The 24,245-nt window shown below is 45.9% G+C and overlaps 1 protein-coding gene across 2 annotated transcripts; it reads left to right on the forward strand.

Annotated features, from left to right (window-relative positions):
• Window positions 1-279: 279 nt before the first annotated feature.
• On the forward strand, window positions 280-23,600 carry ATP2A1 (ATPase sarcoplasmic/endoplasmic reticulum Ca2+ transporting 1). Of its 2 annotated transcripts, XM_063935394.1 has the most exons (23): window positions 280-669; window positions 4,665-4,682; window positions 4,855-4,937; window positions 9,290-9,394; window positions 10,584-10,722; window positions 12,182-12,262; window positions 12,360-12,445; window positions 12,552-12,849; window positions 12,983-13,149; window positions 13,266-13,354; window positions 13,795-13,897; window positions 16,565-16,696; window positions 17,337-17,462; window positions 17,620-17,838; window positions 18,070-18,405; window positions 18,655-18,875; window positions 18,993-19,195; window positions 19,306-19,391; window positions 19,497-19,630; window positions 19,753-19,870; window positions 20,112-20,229; window positions 20,718-20,758; window positions 23,041-23,600. In XM_063935394.1, the coding sequence occupies exons 1-22, from the start codon at window positions 552-554 to the stop codon at window positions 20,720-20,722; spliced, it is 2,985 nt and encodes a 994-aa protein (XP_063791464.1). In that variant the 5' UTR covers window positions 280-551; the 3' UTR covers window positions 20,723-20,758; window positions 23,041-23,600. The 2 variants fall into 2 exon arrangements, with proteins under 2 accessions (XP_063791464.1, XP_063791463.1); XM_063935393.1 differs by lacking the exon at window positions 20,718-20,758.
• The last annotated feature ends 645 nt before the right edge of the window (window positions 23,601-24,245 follow it).

Below are 24,245 nucleotides of genomic sequence, written 5' to 3' on the forward strand. Positions count from 1 at the left end.
GGATCCGAGGGGAGGGACAACCACTGGGGTCTTCTTACAAGCTTGTCCCAGGATTTGAGTGACAGGCCAGTGTGTGTGTGTGTGTGTGTGTGTGTGTGTATGTGTGCGTGTTGCACGCCTACAAATCTCATAACAAGTCAGCAAAAAAAAAAAAACCAAAGAGGGTCTCCTTTCTGCAGAGGACTGGAGGCAGGAGTTGACATCAATCGTCCGCTTGGCCAATCCCAGTACAAGCCCGGGGTGTGGTCTCCTCAACTACCTTATAAGCACCTCTCCAGCAAAGGCTCTCTCTGACAGCTTCTGTGTGGGGTCCAGGGTAAAGGTGTTCCAGTCTCCTGCTGAGGACAGAGTCCAGGAGATGAGCTGTTGAGCCAAGGGTCGGCTCTTAAGGGACAAGCCGCTGCCACACTCAGCTGCAGAAGAGGGAAGGGGGGACACCTGCCCATCAATAGACTCTGTCGACCACAAGAGGTGGGGGGGGGGGAAGAGACTTTTTTTTATCCATAAGGACGAGGCGAGCCCTTTTGCGGCGGGGCTGAAAGACAACAAGGATGGAAAACGCGCACAGCAAAACCACGGAGGAAAGTCTGGCCTATTTTGGGGTCAACGAAAATACGGGTCTGTCTCCCGAAGAGGTCAAGAAGAACTTTGACAAGTATGGACCCAATGGTAGGTTGCAAATCACATGTTAAAATCTTGTTGCGTGCCCCCCGCTGTTTCAATGGGATTCTGTTCAAAACTGCGTCTCTACAGGGCAAGAAAGTGCGATGATGGCTTTAGAGTGGGCAGGGGGTCTACTTGTGCCCCCATACCCCTCCCCCAAGCCCTATTGCCACTATTATATACACCATAGTCTCATCTTCAAGGGTTTTCAAATGTCATTGACTGCTTGGATGTAGAGTTTGAAAGTTAACAACACTATACTTGTATATGCACTCATACATGCTAACACTTTATGTGTGTGTGTGTGTGTGTGTGTGTGTGTGTGTGTGTGTATATTATATATATATATATATATATATATATATACACACACACACACACACACACACACACACACACACACACACACACACAGTACATACACACACAATAGGCTTTAAGTCATAGTACTCAACCGTCTGTGAATCATACATGTTCTGCATTCACCTAATTACACTTCAAACTGTATTATATTGAAATTCAGGGAATGTTGGTTCCAAAATATTGCAATAACTTATCACCAGCTATAAAACTATAGACCAGAACTGGCTAAGAGTATATGAGACACAGGAGTATATGAGAGGTGAGAAAGGAGCTGTATACTAGAACCATTGCGGGAAGGGACATATTTTTACTTTTGGGTGCAACCTACAGACGACCAAGGTGATGAGACAGAATTAGCCAGGGGATGGTTGCTGTATGTGGAACTGCGGCGGTTATAGCACTGACAATTGCCGTCATGATGTACAGGTTCCTGAAAGGAGACGTGTAAGTTCAGGGAAGTTGGTGCCGTCTATCGGTATAGTAGATGGGGTAAATATGGCAGGTGTAATATGGGAAACGCAGGACCGGTCGCATGGCTGGGTCAGGGAGGGTAGGGGCGATGCCTGGAGGTGTAGGGGTGAGAGCAGGAGATATTCTGGCAGGCAGGACACAGTACTTACACAAGCTAGGCCCTATCTCAGGATCTCACACGTCTGTCTGTATGAGTGAGGCACTTTGCAATGGAAGTCAGGACAACTGTTCTGTGCCTCTTATCTCCCTGCTGTGAGTGCCTGGCGGAGAAGAGTCCTGCAGTGTCTGTACTGACAAGAGGACAGACCCGGCCTGGCATGTGTGTGACACACGTGTGGTATATATACGGACCAGAGGAAGAGGATTAGGGAGTTGTACACAGAGTGAGGAGACACACACACACACACGGCACCGGGGTCCCCGGCACTGCTAATACTGGGCTGCAATCACTATCTATGACAAGTCCCAGCGGGCGATGAGGGGATCTCTGCAAACGTCACCTTTCTGCAGGAGAGGCCCAGAGCTGGCCTGCTGTAGGGTCTGAGTATGGGTTTGTCTATGGATATAGGGGCTGTAACTGCTGGAGAGCATTACTTTATGTGTATATAGTGTACGCATTATCATATATGTATGAAAGTATGTGTGTGTATATATATATATATATATATATATATATATATATATACAGTGCTATTTTTCAGCAGGAATCGGCAGGAACTCCTGAAACTCTCATTAAATATGACCCAATCAGGAACTAGGTTCCAGAACCTGTCCTGTGCCAAAATGTATTTTCCATAAGATAAGTTAGAATGTTGTCAATTTTGAGCGCCTTCTTTTCTAAAAACTATCTATATTTTTTTTATAGCTCCACCTCCAGACCCATTGCTCCTGAACCTATTAGTAGTACTGTGTATATATCTATCTAGTGTGTGTGTGTGTGTGTGTGTGTATATATATATATATATATATATATACAGTATATAATGTTCTGATTAGTGATGTGTGTATAAATAGCATGCTGACATACGGTGTGACTATATATACTGGTGTGAATTGATACATGCCGTGCCATACTGGTAGTAGTGGGAGACGTATAGTACACCGCAGGGGGACACATACTTCTCAAGCCTAGCGTTATGTATAGATCTGCACTCTGTACATATTAGGTGTCATGTATAGTAGTGTCACACATACTGTACATACCTGGTGGCACCTATCTATGTCTAGGTAACGACATGCAAGAGGCCGTACAGGTATGGAAACATAGCCCCACCCCCCCACCCCCTATACATTGGATCCCAGATGGCTCCTCACATTGCAGCCGGTGGTATTTTAGTGCCGGGGTATTAGCTCCAGCCGGTGATGTCACTCTCCTTATACAGCCATCTCAGCCGTGTCCTTCAAGAGAGCCCCAGGCTGCAAAGTGCTGAGAGACCAGAGCCTCTCCGCGGTCTTCCCAATCTCAATGTCAGCCAGTGTTCCCCAAAATACATTCACAATAAGTCATGCATTGCTATATATAGACATATTGATACCCGGCTAGGCATACTGGAGTTGAAGGGCTAAATTTAGAGCCTTGACTTACATTGTGTAATATTGAGTTGCATTTAAAGGCACAATTCCTCCCGGACAATCACTATTTAACCAAATAACTGGACTTTTCCGGGGAAGGCTTTTTATTTATTACCAATTTGCCTCTTTTATTGAGCGTCTGTCTTGTCTAGGTAGGGCATAGCCCCAATGCTAGCGGGGTCCCTTCCTCCATTATTACTGCACCCATCGTCTAGGCATAACCCCCACTGACATTATAGTCTGGCATTGAGGGGGTTAGAGGGCACCTGAGGCCTTCTGCATATCGGTATTTGGCCAGTGTTACTTGGAGTGGTGTAAGACAGATGTCAGAGTGCATTCTGTTCCCTGAGATCTGGGTCGTACATAGTATCTGCATGACACTGGCTGACAGAAGGATTTATGGAGCTGCCACCTAACCCTCAGGATCCTCTCTCACATTCACATCATCAGGCTACCTAACCAAGATTAACCCTCCCCAGGTGCGCCTTGCCCTGCAGTTTGTGCGTTAATGGTTATTCCAGTCAGCAATAAAAACACAAGTTTTCCTCTGTGTTCTTGCCTCCGTCGGACTCTAGGACAGACAACTTAAAATCACCTTTAGTGTCTGCTTTTATAATTGCAATTTTTAATGAATAGTGTTAAGATCTCAGTATTCATCTAAATTATTCTGAGCCAGCGTCACTGAAGATGTGGCAGCATACTTCCAATGCTACTGGTACTGAGGAAAGAGGCCCGAAATGTCCGGTTTTCTATTATCACCACAGTGTACTGCAATATGCTGCACTACAGTGCACTCTGCCAGTACACAGCCTGCTGTAGTATCCTAATGTGTTGGATAAAAGAGATAGAAAGGGAGGGGGCAAGGGGGGGTCACTCTAATTAATTTTCTGCCCCTTTGTCTGATATGATAAGTAGGACTGAATGGACGATTAATGTCCCCCATTTGAAATATTAAAAAATAAGTTTTCTTATGTGAAAAGGTAACGTGGATTTGCGCAAGGACGGCGCCTGTGGAAACGTCCGCTTACAGACTCACTATGAAAGCAATTTATTATAGTTATTACAGTCACTGAATTATGAGGAAAGACTCACAAGGTTAGACATGTTTACACTGGAAAAGAGGCAGCTGAGAGGGGACATTATTAATATTTATAAATACATTAAGGGACAATACAAGGACTTATCGGACGATCTGTTTATAAAAAAATAAATAAACACTACACAGGACACGAGGACACCCCCTGAGGTTAGAAGAAAAAAAAAATTCATACCCAACAGAGGAAAGGGTTCTTCACAGTAAGAGCAGTAAGGCTTTGGAATTCTCTGCCAGAGGAGGTAGTAATGGAGGACTCACTAAATAAGTTTAAAAATGGATTAGATAAATTCCTAACTGAAAGAAATATCCAAGGTTACAGCATCTAAATGATATATAATTTAACAATACAGGTTGAACTCGATGGACATTTTGTCTTTTTTCAACCTCACCAACTATGTAACATATAGGGATAGCGGTTCCATGTGCCTCTAATCTCCACATAAGGATCAACACTAACTATGATTTCTCTCTCTTTTTTCCCTGCCCTTCCATCGTCCAGAGCTTCCAGCAGAAGAGGGTAAGTGTCATTCCGTCTTACAGAATGATATATATATAATGGATGTGAGCATGCATGCTGGGGACACCTGTATACAAGCAGGTGTCCTGTAGTGACTGAGAGGCAGTGTGAGTGTTGCACAGGTCGCTGTGTGCCCGCTGACGGCCATTGGCCTCTTATCTCCCCACCACAGGAAAATCCATTTGGGAGTTAGTTGCAGAACAGTTTGAGGATCTGCTGGTCCGAATTCTGCTGCTGGCTGCCGTCATTTCATTCGTAAGTACGCAGAAAAGTCCACGTGATGGGGCTGATTTACTAATAAAACTGCCACAATCTGCACCACACATCCATCAAAGCTAATTGTTGGCTGAATTTGCAGAGCTTGCCGAATCAAAGGCATGTGTTCTCTGAGCAAGCGGTTCACCAGCAGGAGGAGCTAAAGGAGGAGAAGACTATAAGGATGAAATTAAGCAATAAACGATAGGTTGGGGGATATATCTGCTAGATAAATGGCACTTAGGCACAGATTTATCAAGCCTTGGAGAGAGATAAAGTGGACGGAGATAAAGTACCAGCTAATCAGCTCCTAACCGTCATTTTTTAAACCCAGCCTGTAACATGGCAATTAGGAGCTGACTGACTGATACTTTATCTCCGTCCACGTTATCTCTCTCAAAGGCTTAGTACAGACCCCTAAGGCTTGGTTGGCACTTCTCCCCTAATACATCTTAGGACAGGAAGGTTTCCGAGAGAACATTACGTTTTTTAGTTTCCAACCAGGCTGTCTCGTACCTCATGCCTCTTGCACACATTTAGGGCCAGATGTACTAAGCCTTAAAAAGTGATAAAGTGACAGCCAATCAGCTCCTAACAGTCATGTCACAGGCCCTGTTTTGAAAAATGACAGTTAGGACCTCATTGGTTGGTAGTTTATCAGTCTCCACTTTATCACTTTTCTAGGCTTAATACTTAGTACTTAGGGGGTCATTCCGAGTTGATCGTAGCTGTGCTAAATATAGCACAGCTACGATCATCTTCCCTGACATGCGGGGGGACGCCCAGCACGGGGCTAGTCCGCCCAGCATGTCAGTCTGCCCCCCCCCCCCCCCGCATAAATACAAAAGCATCGCCCCTTTGTATTTGTGGAGTAACTCCCGGCCAGTGCAGCTCCTGCGGCTGTCCGGGAGTTGTGTGTCGCTGATGCTGTCACGCAGCTGTGGCGGCACGCCCCCCCAATGGTCCGGCCACGCCTGCGTTGGCCGGACCGCGCCTACAAAACGGCGACTTAACGCCGCCATTCAGCCCCCTCCTACCCAGCAACCACCTCTGTCTCAGAGGCGATCGCTAGGCAGCGACAACTGCCATGCACCGGCGCAGTTCCGACCCGATCACTGCTCTGCGACAAACTGCAGCGAGCAATCAGGTCGGAATGACCCCCTTAGTACTTAGGCTTAGTACTCTCAACAACACAGGTACCAGCATTTGCTTACAGACCACTTGCAGCACATCATGAGGCAAGAGAACAGATCAGACCTCAGACAGACAGAATACACTGTACTAATCACTTCAATGATAATGTATAGGGATCAATGCGGCCGATTTACCCATTTTGCATGGTTATTGCACAAACCTATAAAAGTGATTCATGCACTGGTTTATGTCTCTGTGTGTATATCACTGTATATTACACAGGTAGACCCACTGTACTACGGAGATTCTAGTGCATGCAGTCACTGCGGGTGGTATTCATGTGACCGGCGGTCGGGAGACCGACAGTCACATGACCTCCTCCAACATCCCGACCCCTCACTATCCCGATGGTCGGCATGCCGACCAACAGGGACTATTTCCACTCGTGGGTGTTCACGACACCCAGAGAGTGGGAATAGAACCCGTGGCACAGAGCCCGCAGCGTGGTGAGCGCAGCGAGCCCGCAAGGGGCTTGCTGCACTCGCCCCTCCCCGCCGGACTACCGCCGTCGGTATGCTGCCGGGATCCCAGTGTCGGTAAGCTGACTGGCGATCTCCTGACCGCCGGTCAGCCATACTACACCCGTCACTGCAATATGTTGTATATTATACTATATGTACATGCTGCCATTGCAGAGGGAAAACATGCATCCTTATGTTACTCTGTTCTCCTACAAACAGAATACAATAAGTACATTTCCTCCAATACAGTGGTTGGCGTCCTATTCTGTGTGCGTTCATTGGGCATGATGCATGTTTGTAAGTAAAGCAAATAACTTTGCGTCTGAAACAAACCAGGGGGTAAATTAACTAAGATGGGAGTTCTATTCAAGATGGGATGTTGCCCATAGCAACCAATCAGATTCCAGGTATTATCTTCTAGAAGGTGCTAGATAAATGAGAAGGAGAATCTGAATGGTTGCTATGGGCAACATCCCATCTTGAATAGAACTCCTATCTTAGTAAATTTACCCCCATGTTTCTACGCAGGGTAAATACTAGCTGCTTTTGCATGTAGCCCACAAATGTTAGACAGCTTTATGTTGACACTGCAATTTAGATTTTAGTTTGGACACACCCCACCCAAATCTAACTCTCTCTGCACATGTTACATCTGCCCCACCTGCACTGCACATGGTTTTGCCCAGTTGCTTGCATTCTCTGCTTTACTTACAAACATGAATCAGGGCCACTGGGACAAGCCAGCGACTGTAGCTATCACACGGTCAGTCTGATACAGGGGCTATATCAGCAGGCACTTACTGGCTCTTCTCAGACAGTATCCAGGCAGGCGGGTGTGAGACGGTGACCCCGTTCCCTGCAATACTGATATATAAGATACTCAGTGGAGGTGTCTGGGGAATGAGAGCATCAGACAGTGCTCTGAGCTTTGATAGTGTCAGCTAACACTGCTCCCTATCAGCTGCCTAGCCCTTATTGTACCCAGGAATATGTATGCATATAGTCCCAGCATAACCCCTGGCAGGTACAGCCTGCAACACGGGAACAGGCAGAGGTGACTAGTGCCTCCTTTGGGTGCTGCCACTATCCACGTCTATGCATGCCATCTCATATGGGTGAGCACCCCCAATCACACACTGATATATACCAGGCAGGATATCCCGCACAACAAATCCAAACAGCTTTTCACGAGCCAGATCACCCAGTAAGGCAACCTAGGCTCCAGCCCAGACCCCAGTTAGCACTCAGTGGCCACCATTACTCTAACCTGTTTTATGTGGTCACTTATAACACAGAGATCGGGGTAGGGGAGGCTCCAAAGCGGAGCATCTTGCCTGAAGCCCACTTGGGGAGATGTTTCAAGCCTTCTAAAGTGCGGAGAAGCGGACAAGTTGTCCAATCAGTTTCTACGTATCACTTTATATATGCTATCTAGTAGCTGATCGGTTGGTATGGGCAACTTGCACACTTCACCTCTCTTTAAAAGTTTGAGACATCTCCCCCTTATTCCGGTTCTGCCATTAATGGACTTATCCATCCACAGGCATGGAAATTGTACAGACATGTATATTTTCCAGTCATGTCACCATAGCGTCATGCGGACTGTAATTCATTTATAATTACCTGGCATGTTCCATAGAATCAGATAGAATGTGAGTGGTTGCTATGGGTAACACCTCCACTTGTCTGTTTTGAAGTTTGTGATACATCTCCCCAAACATATTTGGCAGCATTTCATTATACCAGTATATAACCTATACAAATATGGTTGTGCACAGGCTCCAATAATCTAAAAGTAACCTCTGATATATCCCTATATAAAACATAACATGAACTAAAAACTATATATATATATATATATATATATATATATATATACACACACACATACACACACAACTCTACTGAGCACATATTATGGACGCAGCCTCGCAGCGCACATGATACCGGCTCCGTGAAAGGGTTAACAGGCCTCTAGCCCTGACCTTTTCTTTTCCCGATGAGCGGCACATTCTGCAGGTTAAATTTGTCTTGAAGATAACTCTATCCGACCAGTGGCCAGCTCAAGTGTCTAACAGCTGCTGGGAGACTGCAGGATGAGGCCCAGAGAGAGAGAGAGACAGAGAGAGAGAGAGAGAGAGAGAGAGAGAGAGAGGTCAGGGGAGACAGAGGGTGTTCCTTGCAGCTTCCTCTGAGTGACAGCCCCAGGTGGCTGTGTGTTTTGTGAAAGCGACAGCTGCATGAAGCATGAGAGGGCCCCCATAAAATAGCTGTAAATCTACCCCAGTGTAACCCAAGAGGCTGTTTATAATGACAGAAGGTTCTGCAGTGACACAGCCCCGGTACACTGGCCTAGGCAGCTGAGCTGACACTTATAAAAAAAGTGACAGATACACAGTATATGACACATTACCGTTCAGCCATCAGTACGAGGCAACTTACACAGCCGGAAAAAAAAAAACTGCTGCAGCAACCGGCAGTCATGTTTCTGAAGAGGTTCTGCAGCAGTTGCAGGTCGTACAGACAAGTGTACGTTATTACAATAACCTATATGCTACTGGTTTCTCTCCTAATGTTCCGGTACTATACATATTGCTTTCCGGTTACGCTGTATCTATACGGAACTGTATGTATCTTCTGTGTGTGGAAAAGTAACAAGACTTAGATTCCCACCTAAGTGAGGTCTCTGCGTTTCAGGTGCTGGCTTGGTTTGAGGAAGGTGAGGAAACCATCACTGCCTTTGTGGAACCATTTGTCATCCTGTTGATCCTCATCGCTAACGCAATTGTAGGAGTCTGGCAAGTAAGTACAATGTTGTGGCTAAATGATGCGGGCATCACAGAGTATACCTATATATTAGTATGAATATTTAAATATACGCAATTTATGCAATACAGAGGTGTCCGTATACACCTAGCGTTTATACGCCACATAGCGCGAGACGCCCTGTGCGACTGAGCCGCCGCGAGAGGAATTGCGTACCGTCTTTTTCACTCTCATCTCAGAAACACCGCTCACAGTGTGCTGCGACGGGAATTAGTTTTAATCACGTACAACGTCTCAGATGAAGCACAACGGAGTTTGGCGTGAGAAAAAGCCGCGGCCACCGCATGGTAGCACATCGTATACAGATTCAGGCTCGTTCGTACGCAGATGTACAAGTGTTACACATCAAAGTCCGTGCAATCTAGTAATATCGTTACGTTGCTCCCAGTAGTTCTAGTTATGAGAATAAGACGCACGTTTTGAGCAAGCGCCGAGAGGGGTTATTTGCCGCCACAGTGACAAGCACACATCTGTATATGATTTAATACTTCAAGAGAATTTCTTAGTAGATTTTTATGACTGCAATAATAAAAAAAAAAAACAATAATTAGTATATTAGTTGACCAAAACGCCATTTCCGCGAACACAGCCGGATTACACTCCAGATCAGCCAGTTCCAGCAAGAACCACTTACAGTATTTATTTACGATTATCTCTTTATTAGTTTTACAGAGAGAGAATTAAATGTGTTGTGCAACGACTGTTCTTCTACAATGTCACAATGGCGGTCATTCCGACCTGATCGCACGCTAGGTTTTTTCGCTGCGGTTCGATCAGGTTAAAACTCGCCAAAACTGCACATACGTATGCACCGCAGTACGCAGGCGCGTCGTTCGGGTACAAAGCGGATCGTTGCTGAGCGATGAATTTAACGAAGAATCCATTCGCACAGCCGATCGCAAGGAGATTGACAGGAACAGGCTGAAGTGATCGCAGCGGCTGAGTAAGTTCAAACCTACTCAGAAATTGCACAAAACTTTTTCGTACCGCTCGGCTGCAAAACCATTCGCACACTTGCAAAGTGAAAATACACTCACCTATAGGGGGCGACTAGATCGCAGCGCTGCAAAAAGTAGCTAGCGAGCGATCAACTCAGAATGACCCCCAATGTGTGATAATGCTTGTTAGCATTAGATCCCTAAACCCCCTCTGTTTGCAACCCTAGGAAAGGAACGCAGAAGACGCCATTGAGGCTCTTAAAGAATATGAGCCCGAGATGGGAAAAGTTTACCGCAGTGACAGAAAGTCGGTACAACGAATCAAGGCCAGAGAGCTCGTGCCAGGAGACATCGTGGAGGTGGCAGGTGAGTTGGGGGGCTGGTATCTCCTCAGCCTATAAATGTACAGAGCAGCAAGCGGTGTGGGGTCTGTCCCACCAAAATCACACATTGGCCTCCACAGGAAAAAAAATTGTCCCAGACAGGAAAAAAAAAAAACACTTGCCCCAACCCCCCCCACATAAAGAGTGACCTGACCTGTCTGAGAGAGGAGCTCCCAGTTCCTCCCTGCCCTCAGCCGTGGGCATCACAGGCAGTTGTGCAGCGGACTCTACAGCACTGCGCAAGCTGTTGGGACAGCTGGCCGCTGCGGATGCACCATGCCTGCCAGTCTTGATCTGTCCAGGGTCCCGGCGTTGGCTGCACTGCTCCCCATATGGGTACAGTTCCCTCAAGCTGGCTCTGCCCCTTTGTACCCCCTTCCCCTTAATCCTGCTCCCTGTCACCTGTGGAATGGAGGCTGTTACACGTTACATTCTTATTGGCTGGTGCTGATACACATGACCGCCGATGCGTCAACCAGCTGTTACCCGCACAGCTAGAAAATAAGAATCAACTGGATTCTTATTGGTCAGTGCCGATACACGTGCCCACAGACGGAAACATGACAGCCGCGACTTCAGCCCTCGCACAGCACCCAGTAAGAATCGGCCTGATTTCTTACTGGCTGCTGCTGGCTGTCCACCGTGATCGATCGGTTGGGGTGTCCACGGTAGAACGGCCATCACCGACTCTACACATGCCCCCACAGTGACGAAAATGGAGGCATGGCTCGCCGTGCACATTGGCATGAGGTTGCACCCCCTTTTTGGGTCTGTCGAGAAGCTAGGAGGTATGGACATGTAACGAGCAGAGAGATTTAGATGGGAGGGGGGGGGGGGGTGCAAACTCAAAACTAAATTGCAGTGTAAAACTAAAGCTGTCCAGCTTTTATGGACTAGATCAGTGGTTCCCAAACTGGGTGCCGTGGTCTATGTAATAGGAAAAACCAATACTACTTGTGGCTTCCCATCATAAAATGTGTGGCCAAACAGAAGTGAATACTGTCCCTCACCACAAGGATGACATATAAACAAAATGTACTTACTTTAATATGAGACATGCACCGGGGGAGCAGCAAGAGATGGGTGCCGGGCGCCTTTTTTATGTAGTGGGGAGAGCCGCCTCTGCAGGGTGGGGGTTCCAACAGGCAGCAGCAATGTCCCCCTCTTGGCCTTGAGCTCTGGGCAGAAGCACCAGTCACACACCTCTCATTATGGCCTTGTTGAATACAGGCTACAAAAGTATGGACAAGAAGAAATTGGTCACTTGAACAATCCTATAAAGAAACACTAGTGTGTATTTGAATGAAGTTACACTACAATACTTAAATAACAAAAAGCAATATAATAGTACGTTCCTAAAGTAAAGTCTGCTGTATGAGTAAGGCTAAGTTCTTATAGCTGAATGCCTGGTGTTCATCTTCCACTTGTCTCTCTTTCCCCAGTTGGTGACAAAGTCCCCGCTGACATCCGACTCATCAGCATCAAATCCACCACTCTGCGTATTGACCAGTCCATCCTGACAGGTATGTTGGCCGATTGCTCCAAGTGATCTCCTTGGCCACTGTAGGCCACCATGTTCCTTGCCATGGATGTCTCACCTAAACCTTCTGCCGCCCACAGGAGAGTCTGTCTCTGTCATCAAGCACACTGAAGTTGTCCCAGACCTCAGAGCTGTCAACCAGGACAAGAAAAACATGCTGTTCTCTGTGAGTACTTCTGTATCTATATCTAGTACTAAAACTCTATATCTGTATCTATAGGGCTTTCTGCACTTTTAGTTCTCTCCTGACATAACTTTTACACGTTACCCAGGGTACCAACGTAGGAGCTGGCAAGGCCATTGGTGTTGTCATTGCCACTGGTGCCGGCACTGAGATTGGTAAGATCCGTGATGAGATGGCAGCCACTGAACAGGAGAAGACCCCTCTGCAGCAGAAACTGGACGAGTTTGGCGAACAGTTGTCCAAGGTCATTTCCCTCATCTGCGTTGCTGTATGGCTGATCAACATTGGACACTTCAATGACCCCATCCATGGTGGCTCTTGGATCAAAGGAGCTGTTTATTACTTCAAGATTGCTGTGGCCTTGGCTGTAGCCGCAATTCCTGAAGGCATGTCCCCTTTGTTTACTAGCGCTACTACCTACCTAGTCACACTTCATAATAGCATGACCTTGGCCTAACTGAGGCCATCATGCACCAAGTATCGTACATTATTTCACTACCGGTCTCTCGTCACATACAGGTCTCCCAGCTGTAATCACCACTTGCCTGGCCCTGGGTACCAGACGTATGGCCAAGAAGAATGCCATTGTGAGGAGCTTGCCATCCGTAGAAACTCTTGGTTGCACATCAGTCATCTGCTCTGACAAGACCGGTACTCTGACCACCAACCAAATGTCCGTCTGCAGGGTAGGTCTCCACTATGGAGGGAGAGCGGGTCCAAAGCCAAGCAGAGATGGTCCGTCACTAGCCGTTGGGACACATAGCTATACATAATGAACTAAACAATCTCTTGTTTTACACAGATGTTTGTTATTGATAAAGCTGAAGGTGACATCTGCTCCCTAGCCGAATTCACCATCACCGGATCCACCTATGCCCCCGAAGGAGAAGTGTAAGTCAAGATATTGCCGCTTTGGTAGCTCTGCTTCTCGCTACTGACAAATGCACGTCACGTCTCCACTAGTAGTTCTGCCAGATCGCTGCAGAGTAGGGAATACCCAGAGCGTCTGCTCTGATTAATCTACTTGCAAATGAGGACCCTATACACTCATAGGTTAAAGATCCTGAGCTCACTGACCTTCCACTTCCACAATTAATTATTCCCGATCCATGCCATTCTTTCGGATCCATCTTCACTCCTGTTTCAGATCTAATTCTCTTCACTGTGCGAAGGCATCAACTGACTCCCTATATCCCGCAACTATGGGTCCCCAGTGCTATGCTCATTTCTGCATGTCACCATACCTCTCTTTTACTTCTCCCCTCAACGTCTATCTGACATACATCTCTTCCTCTCCTGCCTTCCCCTGTCTCTCTGTGGTGCCCTCTCAGTCAGAAGAACGATAAGCCTGTGAAGGCCGGCCAGTATGATGGGCTGGTGGAATTAGCCACAATCTGTGCACTTTGTAATGATTCATCGCTCGACTTTAACGAGGTAAAAACAGAGATAATTAACTATCTCCCATTGTCACCCCTTCCCGGTGTGGACTGCTCATCTAACACTGACTGCATGCACTAATCATTTTTTGAGTATTCAATTTAAAATACTAAAAAAAAAACCTGCCACTATAAATGCAATTTTGTGTTAAAAAATATTGCAAAAAAAAAAAGGTTTGCCACCAGATCTAGGTGAGACACATGCAATCTCTGCTACGGGGGCGCAACATGATTTAATTGCGGTAATTAATAACAATGGTGGTCATTCCGAGTTGTTCGCTCTGTAATTTTCTTCGCATCGCAGCGATTTTCCGCTAATTGCGCATGCGCAATTTTCGCACTGCGACTGCGCCAAGTAAATTTGCTATGCAGTTAGGTATTTTACTCACGCCATTACGAGGTTTTGTTCTTCGTTCTGGTGATCGTAATGTGATTGACAGGAAGTGGGTGTTTCTGGGCGGAAACTGGCCATTTTATGGGTGTGGGTGAAAAAACGCTGCCGTTTCTGGGAAAAACGGGGGAGTGTCTGAAGAAACGGGGGAGTGTCTGGGCGAATGCTGGGTGTGTTTGTGACGTCAAACCAGGAACGACAAGCACTGAACTGATCGCAGATGCCGAGTAAGTCTGGAGCTACTCAGAAACTGCTAAGAAGTGTCTATTCGCAATTCTGCTAATCTTTCGTTCGCAATTTTACTATTCTAAGATTCACTCCCAGTAGGCGGCGGCTTAGCGTGTGCAATACTGCTAAAAGCAGCCTGCGAGCGAACAACTCGGAATGAGGGCCACTGATCAGTAGCGCAACTCCTGGCTATGGATATAGATTGTACGGTTTGCGGTTTCAGGTTTCTTGTTGGCATGCCTGACGTTTAGATCTGCTGTGTTGGGATTACAGTACAGAACCATGGCCATCATTCAGACGTGGTTGGAGAAGCTATCGCTGCTTCTTTGGAAGCAGCAGTGACAGCGGTGTATCTATTACAAGTAGACGCCTCCTAATGCAGTAGTGATCCGACCTGTGGACGCAGGCATCAGATCACTGCAATACCATCGGCCGGCTTGTGGCACCTATGGGACAAGCCACCCCTTGCAGATCCTTGTATAACGCCAGGAAATCTCCTGGCCTCTTCCCTCCCCCTAAACGGAGGCGACGTGCCACTGTTTTCACAAATGGAGGCCGTCGCTGCCCCCTCCCCAAACGGCATAAGACTGCCAATCACTGACAGTCTACGCATGCGCAGACCACATCTGAATGAGGATCCATGTGACTGAAGAAAGCAATACGTTTTGTTAATAAAATTGCAAGATATTTTTGTGAGTAGAATGTCTTAATGTAGAACTATGACTATCTTTCTATAACAACTATTATCTTACCACCACCGCCATTACTTTCACCGCCATTAATATCTTACTATCACTACCGTTTAAATCTTATCATCCCCGCCATTTAGATATTACTATGCACCTTAGTAACTGGGGGGTAGATGTATTAAGCCTGGAGAAGTGATAAAGAAGTGATAAGTGGAAGGTGATAAAGCACCAGCCAATCATTACGGGTTTGAAAGATGATAGTAAGGAGTTACAGGATACCTACTGCTTAGGAGTGATTTGTTCCCATCAAATATTGAAATAAACTGAGATCAGACAAACAGGGGCTGAACACGTGTCAGCGTAATATAGTGACACATGCATTTGACTAAAACAGGGATGAGTGGCCAAATCCTACTTTTACCAAGAGGTATCTTTAAAAACATACAAAACCCCCCACATTTTACAACACAGTATACTGGGGTCATTCCGAGTTGATCGTAGCCCTGGAAAATTTTGCCGGGCTACGATCAGAAACAGAGACATGCAGGGGGACGCCCAGCACAGGGCTAGTCCGCCCCGCATGTTAGTGCCGCCGCCCCCCCCCCCCCCCCACCCCAGAAGTGCAAAGGAATGGCACAGCGGCGATGCCTTTGCACTTCAAGAGTAGCTCCCGACCAGCGCAGTTTTAGCGTGCTGGCCGGGAGCTACTCAGCGCTCCCCGGCCCGCAGTGGCTGCGTGTGACATCACGCAGCTGCGGGCCACTCCCCGCACGGTCCGGCCACGCCTGCGTTGGCAAGACCGCGCCCACAAAATGGCGGCCAAACGCTGCTGTTTCGCCCCCTCCCATCGACCGCCTCCGCCTATCAGGCAGAGGCGATCGTAGCGCAGCGACGGGCGGCCATGCGCCGGCGCACTGTGGCGCCGACGCAGTTCTGACCCGATCACTACCCTGCGAAAAACTTGCATCGTGCGATCGGGGCAGAATGACCCCCACTGTGTATAGACGTGCAGTCTGCGTGTATAGACGGTATGATTCCACCTCCGGGAATGTTCCGCAGGGCTCATATTTACACAATATGCGTGTTATGCGTGTGTGAATGCCTAAGATATAGCAAGAAGCAGTAGGCGTGGTAATAAAGGGTGTTAGAAAACATACTGTACAGTAAATGACAATATTAAGGTGTTTCCCAAAGCATGACAGTAACTCTTCCCCATAGTCACTAACCTACAGAACCCATCATCAGGGCGTCAGCTGCAAATGTACAAACGGCTCTCGTGTGACGGTGGTGGGATGAGGGTATGAGGATGCGGCTGCAGACCCCATCGCCTGATCTTTTTTCCTTTTATGTCCTACAGTCTAAGGGAGTGTTTGAGAAGGTCGGAGAAGCCACTGAAACAGCCCTGACCACGCTTGTTGAGAAGATGAACGTATTTAACACAGAAGTGAGGAGTCTCTCTAAAGTGGAACGCGCCAACGCCTGCAATTCCGTAAGTGCTAGGAAAGCTCCAGGCACCGGTACAGACTGGATCGTAATATTGCATTTAACAGCTCATAATGAGCGCAACACTTGAAGACCTAACCTTCCAGTTCCTAGAACTAGTGCCCATCTTGTGACAGACGATACCAGCTGTCTGCCTGCTATCATTATAGAAAGCTAATTATGTAACATGCAGCATGGTACTCTGACTACACCAGACACCTGCCCAGGACTTGTCATTTCCAAGAAACCTAACTCCCTTCTAGCAATCTACCCCTTAGTGGTCCCATGTAACGAACTATCCCAGGCACCTGCCATTGCGGTATCATGTACAACTTCTCCCTGAACCTTGAGAAACTGCTCTGCAAATTCTGCCACTCTGGTTCCATCTCGAGTTCTATGAATAATTAGAAAATCACGTTGTTCTATAATAAGACTTAGACAACGTGGTGTAGAACAATATTGCGTTAGTGCATCATGGTGGCCAAATTAGGTTTCTTGGATTGTTGACTCCACCTCTATCGCCTGACTGAGCGTCCGCTGAGTTACTTGTCGGCGATATGTAAATTGAGCGTAAAAGATAATTTTTTGATGATTACATTTGCCTGCTAGGACCCTAACAAGCCCACGCAACTCTTCCAATCTCACAGGTTATCAAGCAACTGATGAAGAAAGAAGTTACCCTGGAGTTCTCTCGTGACAGGAAGTCCATGTCAGTCTACTGCACACCCGCCAAAGCTTCCCGCGCCGCCGTCGGCAACAAGATGTTCGTAAAGGTGAGGTCCTTGCATGAGCCGAGAGTTGATAAAAAAAAAAAAAAATTATTAATAAATGGGACAATTAGCATATTCTACAGTAACTCTGTTCATTAAGGAGATTAAAAAAAAGGTATTCAGCAAAAAAAAATTTTTATTTCCCCTCGCAACATAACAGGGTGCCCCAGAAGGTGTCATTGACCGGTGTAACTATGTGCGTGTGGGCACAACCCGCGTTCCTTTCACTCCTGTCGTCAAGGACAAGATTTTGGGCATCATCAAGGAATGGGGAACAGGCAGAGATACCCTGCGTTGCCTTGCTCTTGCCACAAGAGACACACCACCCAAGAAAGAAGACATGAATCTTGAAGATGCCACCAAGTTCGCCGACTATGAGGTAATTTAGAAGCAAGACATGACATTGCTGAGAGAGTGGAAGAGAGAGAGACAGGCTGACTGTATGTTGTCCATAGCAACATGTTGTTACTGCAGCAGTGGTTATATTTAACAACACCAAACATATGAACCAAAGCATTATAATCCAATATTGGAGATTCTGTACTGCATGCACACTCCAAATGTAGCTTGTTCTTGTTTCCATTGCTTACTCAACTCTATTCTTCCTCAGACTGACCTGACTTTTGTTGGCTGCGTGGGTATGTTGGACCCCCCTCGTAAAGAAGTCATGAGCTCCATCCAGCTTTGCCGTGAAGCCGGTATCCGTGTCATCATGATCACTGGTGATAACAAGGGAACAGCTATCGCCATCTGCCGCCGTATTGGAATCTTTAAGGAGGATGAGGATGTGTCAGGACGTGCCTACACCGGCCGCGAGTTTGATGACCTCCCCCCTGCAGAACAGAGGCACGCCTGCAAACACGCATCCTGCTTTGCCAGAGTGGAGCCAAGTCACAAGTCCAAGATTGTAGAGTTCCTGCAGTCCTTCGATGAGATCACAGCTATGGTGTGTAGAAATTAATGGCACGGGCGTTTTCCGTTGCACAATGTATTCCACCTTGTATGCTTTGCATCCTCTACGCCAATCCACACTCTTAAAAAGCTCATCACAGACATCCCTTCATTTAGGTTCCACCGTGACTAGCGTAACTGCATGCCTGACATAGGTGCAAAGTCCTAACTTGCCCTGTTGTATAGCAATATGTTGGTCATCGGTGGTCTGATTGTGACTCCATGTGTTCCTTATCTCTGCCAGACTGGTGATGGTGTAAATGATGCCCCAGCCCTGAAGAAGGCCGAGATTGGTATTGCGATGGGCTCTGGTACTGCTGTGGCTAAGTCAGCCTCCGAGATGGTGTTGGCCGATGATAACTTCTCCACCATTGTGTCTGCAGTAGAGGAGGGTCGTGCCATCTACAACAACATGAAGCAATTTATCCGCTACCTCATTTCCTCCAACGTAGGAGAGGTCGTCTGGTGAGTTTGACCTCTTCCCCCAATATTACTTGTCCGACCATAAAAAAAATCACTAAGGACTGATCTGCGGACACATTTCATAATTCTACCTTTGCTTGTGCAAATCCCTCCTTACAGTATCTTCCTGACTGCTGCCCTGGGTCTGCCTGAGGCTTTGATCCCCGTACAGCTGCTCTGGGTTAACCTGGTCACAGATGGTCTGCCCGCCACAGCCTTGGGCTTCAATCCCCCTGACTTAGACATCATGGACAAACCACCCCGTAGCCCCAAGGAGCCCCTCATCAGTGGATGGCTATTCTTCCGTTACATGGCTATTGGAGGTGAGGCAGAGTACATTTTACATTAAGTACACAGGATAATTTGCTTGTTCTTGATTCTATCACCTTAAAAACCATTGAGCCCACAGTAACATTATTATCCTTCCATGTAGGCTATGTGGGTGCAGCAACTGTTGGAGCTGCCGCTTGGTGGTTTATGTACGCTGATGATGGACCTGGAGTGTCTTTCTACCAACTGGTGAGGACACATTACCTTATTTTGCTCCAATTTATGTCTCGTCTGGTACTTGCCTTTGTGGTCTTGTGATGATATCATCATCTCGATTTCTCTTCTGTCCCTCAGAGCCATTTCATGCAGTGTACAGAAGACAATCCAGACTTTGAAGGACATGAATGTGAAATCTTTGAGTCTCCAGTGCCTATGACCATGGCTCTCTCTGTGTTGGTCACCATTGAGATGTGCAATGCTCTGAACAGGTAAACACATGTTGAACCTACCCTGCTTGCCAAATCTTTCTTGCAACTCTTTGCCCTCCAGTTTTATTATCATGGAGACTTTCATACTGACATCTATCAATGTCTTTCCTTCTTTTGTACAGTCTTTCAGAGAACCAGTCTCTGATCAGGATGCCCCCATGGGTGAACATCTGGCTGTTGGGCTCCATCTGCCTCTCTATGTCCCTCCACTTCCTTATCCTCTATGTTGACCCCCTGCCTGTGAGTAAAAGTCTCCAACACCTCATAATCGGTGGACACCAGGCCTGATCTTATAATGGACAGTCCATAGAAATTATCTGTAATCATTTAAAGCAATAGTCGGCCATGATGGTCTCTAAAACAAAATGTATATAATATGATTACTTCATCTGGAAAGACCACACTTAAAAAGCCAAACATAATTGACACATGATCACATTTCCTGATGATACTCTGCTAACCAATGCTTTCCATTCATCAGATGATCTTCAAGTTGACCCCTCTGGACTTTACTAAGTGGTTTGTTGTCCTGAAGATTTCCTTCCCCGTCATCCTATTGGACGAACTTTTGAAATTTGTTGCCCGTAATTACCTTGAAGGTAAGCAGAATCCCTTTTTTTATTGGTGGGTATAGTCTACAAGAGACAAGCATACGCTAGCCAATCAGATTGAAGACTACAAATACATGGACAACAAAAAGGAAGGAATACCGAACGATAGACACATGCAATCTCTTTTCATCCATCCTCCTTATCATTTTCTCATATTAATATTATAACTATCATTGTCTCAGACAATTTATCCAGACTTTTCTGAACCAAACGGTGATCAATGAATGTCTTGTGTTACTGTCATAGTACAATATGACGCTTAATGCGGTAGGTTATTAATACGTTACTATAAATCAGGGTTAACAGTATCTTAATTAGTACTGTAAGGCTAATTGAGATACATTTGCAATTAAAGATAAATAGGGAAAACAAATCACTGTTTGTCACCAAGGTCTGGTTAAGTTATATCATTGACTAATTATATTTTTCCATTTATAATGACTTTGCATTAAACCATATTTTATCCTTTCCCATAGCATAATCCTTTCCTCACCACTCCCCTGTTCCTGTTTAACAGGTATCCATCCCATCATGTTGCATGGACTGACGCGTTTCGTTTAATTGTCTGCATGCGGTTCCGCTCCCTTCAGCCTTATCCACAGCAGAGTAATATATACGGGACGGAAGTTTACTTCATAACACCACAATGACGGTCTAAACCACTAAATGACAAATACTGTACGTCTCATTCATCATCATCAACTACCTCATCATCATCCTCACCACACTTTCTGCTCACTATGAGTTGCATCTTCACCTATTTTCCAGTTCTTAATGAACAAGAAAGTAAAACTTAATATCACAGTATATGCAAAATTCCCACCTGTACAGTGACACTCTTCCTGTTCACTGAGCATATGGCAGATATTTCTGGTTTTATATGGACCTTACTATAGGACACACTACCTTTTCACTATGTTCTGTACTATACTGTAAGGCACTTTTCTTGATTCTCAAACTGTAAGCAGGCATAGAACTACATTGTTGGAAGGCATTGCAGCTGCTCGCCTCCACATGGCTTGCTGAAGCTCCCTCTAGTGATCAGCTGTTTCGTAGTCAACAAAAGGAAGGCTGTAATTGGTTAACAGTGTTGGCTGTTTCCTATTGTCATAAATAATAGCATCCACAAACTCATCGATAGAGAGAGCTTCAGTAAGTGGGGGAGAATTTGTCTTTCCCATGAACATGTGGGTCCTTACAGAATTTTGCTATAACTACAATAAGAGATAATACAATTGGTTTTTCAACCTTTTTCATTTCATACTGTATAATTAACAGACTATACAATTAACACATATCATTAACATTTTGTCCCCATCATCATTATATGTCTCATTAATTCATGGATACCATTTTTACCCAAGATCTACCTTCAGATTACCCATATCATGCCACCCTCTTTTCCTAACAGCATAAAACCTAAGGGCGCTATGCCAATGGACAGTTACAAATGGTATGAGAGGTGTACACACAACGGGGGGCAGCATTGTATCTAGAGTATTAGACAGTCCTGTGGGCGTCGAGCGTTCATGCAATGCAGAAAATGTATTACGTGTATATGTGTCTGGCTTGGTTTTGTGCATCAACAGGTGATTTATCCATTGCGGAAAGCAAATGGCTAGAGAAAGATTGCTGGATCATAAAAGCATTATTCGGATATTGCCAAACAGTTTATTCCAGTTATTAGGATTGTTTTAGCATCTGTTGATAAGATTGCATGACATAGCCGGGCAATACGCAAAATTGTGCCATTATATCTTTGCTGCCAGTTCAGATATTGCCTCCTGAAAAGCAATGCATGTTGGCTAAAGGACAGGCAATGGGAGTACCCTTGTTAGTGGATTTATGTATTGTCACTCTGCAGGTAAGTGATCTAATAGGTGGCGGTGGAGTTTAATGTAAACAATTGCATTAGAGTTATATAGACAAGATTCCTTTGCTAATTTATATGTTTAAAAAACAACAGAACAAATCGCTTTCCCAATGGGTAGATCCCTGCCCGTGATTGGACGTATAGGAGAATATAGTAAAACAAATGGCCACTGGTGTCCGTACTTCTAGACCCATTATGCATAGATAGAAACTTGTACTGTGTGCAGGTGCACCACGTTTTTAGGTTGGGGGCCAATATACCATTTCACTTTGGTGCCACTAAATTGCTGTATGTCCCCCCTCAAGGCAGCCGGCCACATCACCTACCTGACAGAGATATATATATATATCTTTCTTTTTATCTATCTATCTGAGGGGGATGCTGCAAAGGGGGGGGACGGACGACGGAAGAGCTTAGGGGGAAGAAGGGTGGAACATATGAGGTGGAAGGTGAGAAGGACACAGGGCTGGTCCCAGGGGACAGGACAGCCCACTAACAAGCCGCACACTGTAGGGGCTGGAGCTGGTGCAGAGGGGACAAGGGCTCTAAATGAGGGTGAGGGCCCTGGAGGCGGACGGAGAAGGGCAGTGCGGAGGGAAGAGGTGGAGCAGCCCCTGGATTATCTTCATCCCGACACTTCCCGTGGAAAGCTTAGATGGGGGCATCTCTCAAATATTGGGGCGAGAGGGGGGGCGAGACACCCCCTTGCCCGCTGACACCTGTGCAGTGTGTATGTATGTGTGCTTTTATGTTTTTCTTTTATTAGCAGTATTCCAAGGAAGGTATAAGCCATTGGCAGATAAAACGACCATCTGAATGGGGCAAAACTAAACTCAGATGCATGCCAATACAAGGAAGAGGGGGGGCCACATTCGGTTATAAAATGCACGTCTCTAACTATTATTTCTCTCTTATTATCTTGACAGATAAAGAAAGATTACAGTAAAAGGAATTCAGCTTTTTACTGAAATAAATCAGATTTCAGCCCAAATTTCCATTGAGACTTTCTCTGTAACCATCCCCTCCTAACATCTCATGTTGACTTCCCCCCCGACATCACTGCCAAAACTTCAACCCGTCCCCCCCCCAAAAGCCCTCACATCCAAGGTCAGATTGCAAGGGCTGAGTTATCCATGGGCTGTTTTTCTGTTTCCAAGCGCCTTCAAAGTCGTGCTTCCACCATTAACCCTGTTTCTAGCACTCCCCCCCCTTCTTATGCGCTGAATACCCAGCATACCAATGAAGGAATAAGTCACGCAGCTGGTGAACGTAGCAGGATTCAGAATGCATGTCCCACAGGGTCTATGCCACCACTGAACGTTACAAAGTCGGCGTTTCGTAAATGGCGGAATCACGTTATCCTGTTCCCAGCTCTCCGAGGGAGTTGCAGCTTGTAGCAAAGATTTAAAAAAAAAAAATGGAAGTGAAAAAACCAAATTAAAACTGTTCTAGCTATTTATTAAAGTTAAATAATAAGTTAAACTGACAGTGGCTTTTTGTGTGGTTTGTTGGGGCAAGGGTGGCGCCTGATGGTCACCGTCTATGATGGTTTTTTTTGTCTTTTTATTTCAGAAAATATTTTTATTGCATATAAAAAAAGTAAAACCTGGTGCGGAACATTCTCGTAAAAAGAAAAGGGTAATCGGCTAACACAAAGATAATAAACACAGTAGTATTAACACAACACATAAGCTATTTAATAACAGAAATTAGTTTGGAGCTGAAGATGGATCTGCCGCACCTAGGTACAGAGATGTACATTCATTACGGCCCTTTTTTGGGGAAATATGTTCCGTTATGGTTAGATAGAGGCCCAGTTAAGTTGGTGTCACTTTTAGTGGTCAAGAGGCTAAAAAGCCAAAAGCTGTTGGTGGTATCTCAATCCACAACATCCTCCATGTCTGGTTCTTTAGGGTGTTCAAAAAGTTCCTCCAAAACTCTTGGCTCTACATTTGATGAAGCAGCGATAACTGATGCGATAGGGACGAGTGATCCCGAAAGCAACTCTCCACAGGGTGATTGCAAAAGTTTTTCCAAGATGCTTAAGTGCTTCAGCTGGTGGCAAACGGCGAAGAAGCAAGACCAGCTCTCAGATTCACCATGTCACACATAAAAACCCATTTAATATTTC

The sequence above is a fragment of the Pseudophryne corroboree genome, chromosome 7, assembly GCF_028390025.1.
Source record: "Pseudophryne corroboree isolate aPseCor3 chromosome 7, aPseCor3.hap2, whole genome shotgun sequence".
NCBI lineage: Eukaryota > Metazoa > Chordata > Amphibia > Anura > Myobatrachidae > Pseudophryne > Pseudophryne corroboree.

What these genes read in the sequence shown, in the direction of transcription:
- ATP2A1 (XM_063935393.1), top strand. Translation starts at nt 552, where the DNA reads ATGGAAAACGCGCACAGCAAAACCACGGAGGAAAGTCTGGCCTATTTT. An exon ending in CCAAGTTCGCCGACTATGAG is followed by an intron (nt 17,839 to 18,069) that starts GTAATTTAGAAG and finishes ATTCTTCCTCAG; the next exon opens with ACTGACCTGACTTTTGTTGG. An exon ending in TGCCCGTAATTACCTTGAAG is followed by an intron (nt 20,230 to 23,040) that starts GTAAGCAGAATC and finishes TTATCTTGACAG; the next exon opens with ATAAAGAAAGATTACAGTAA.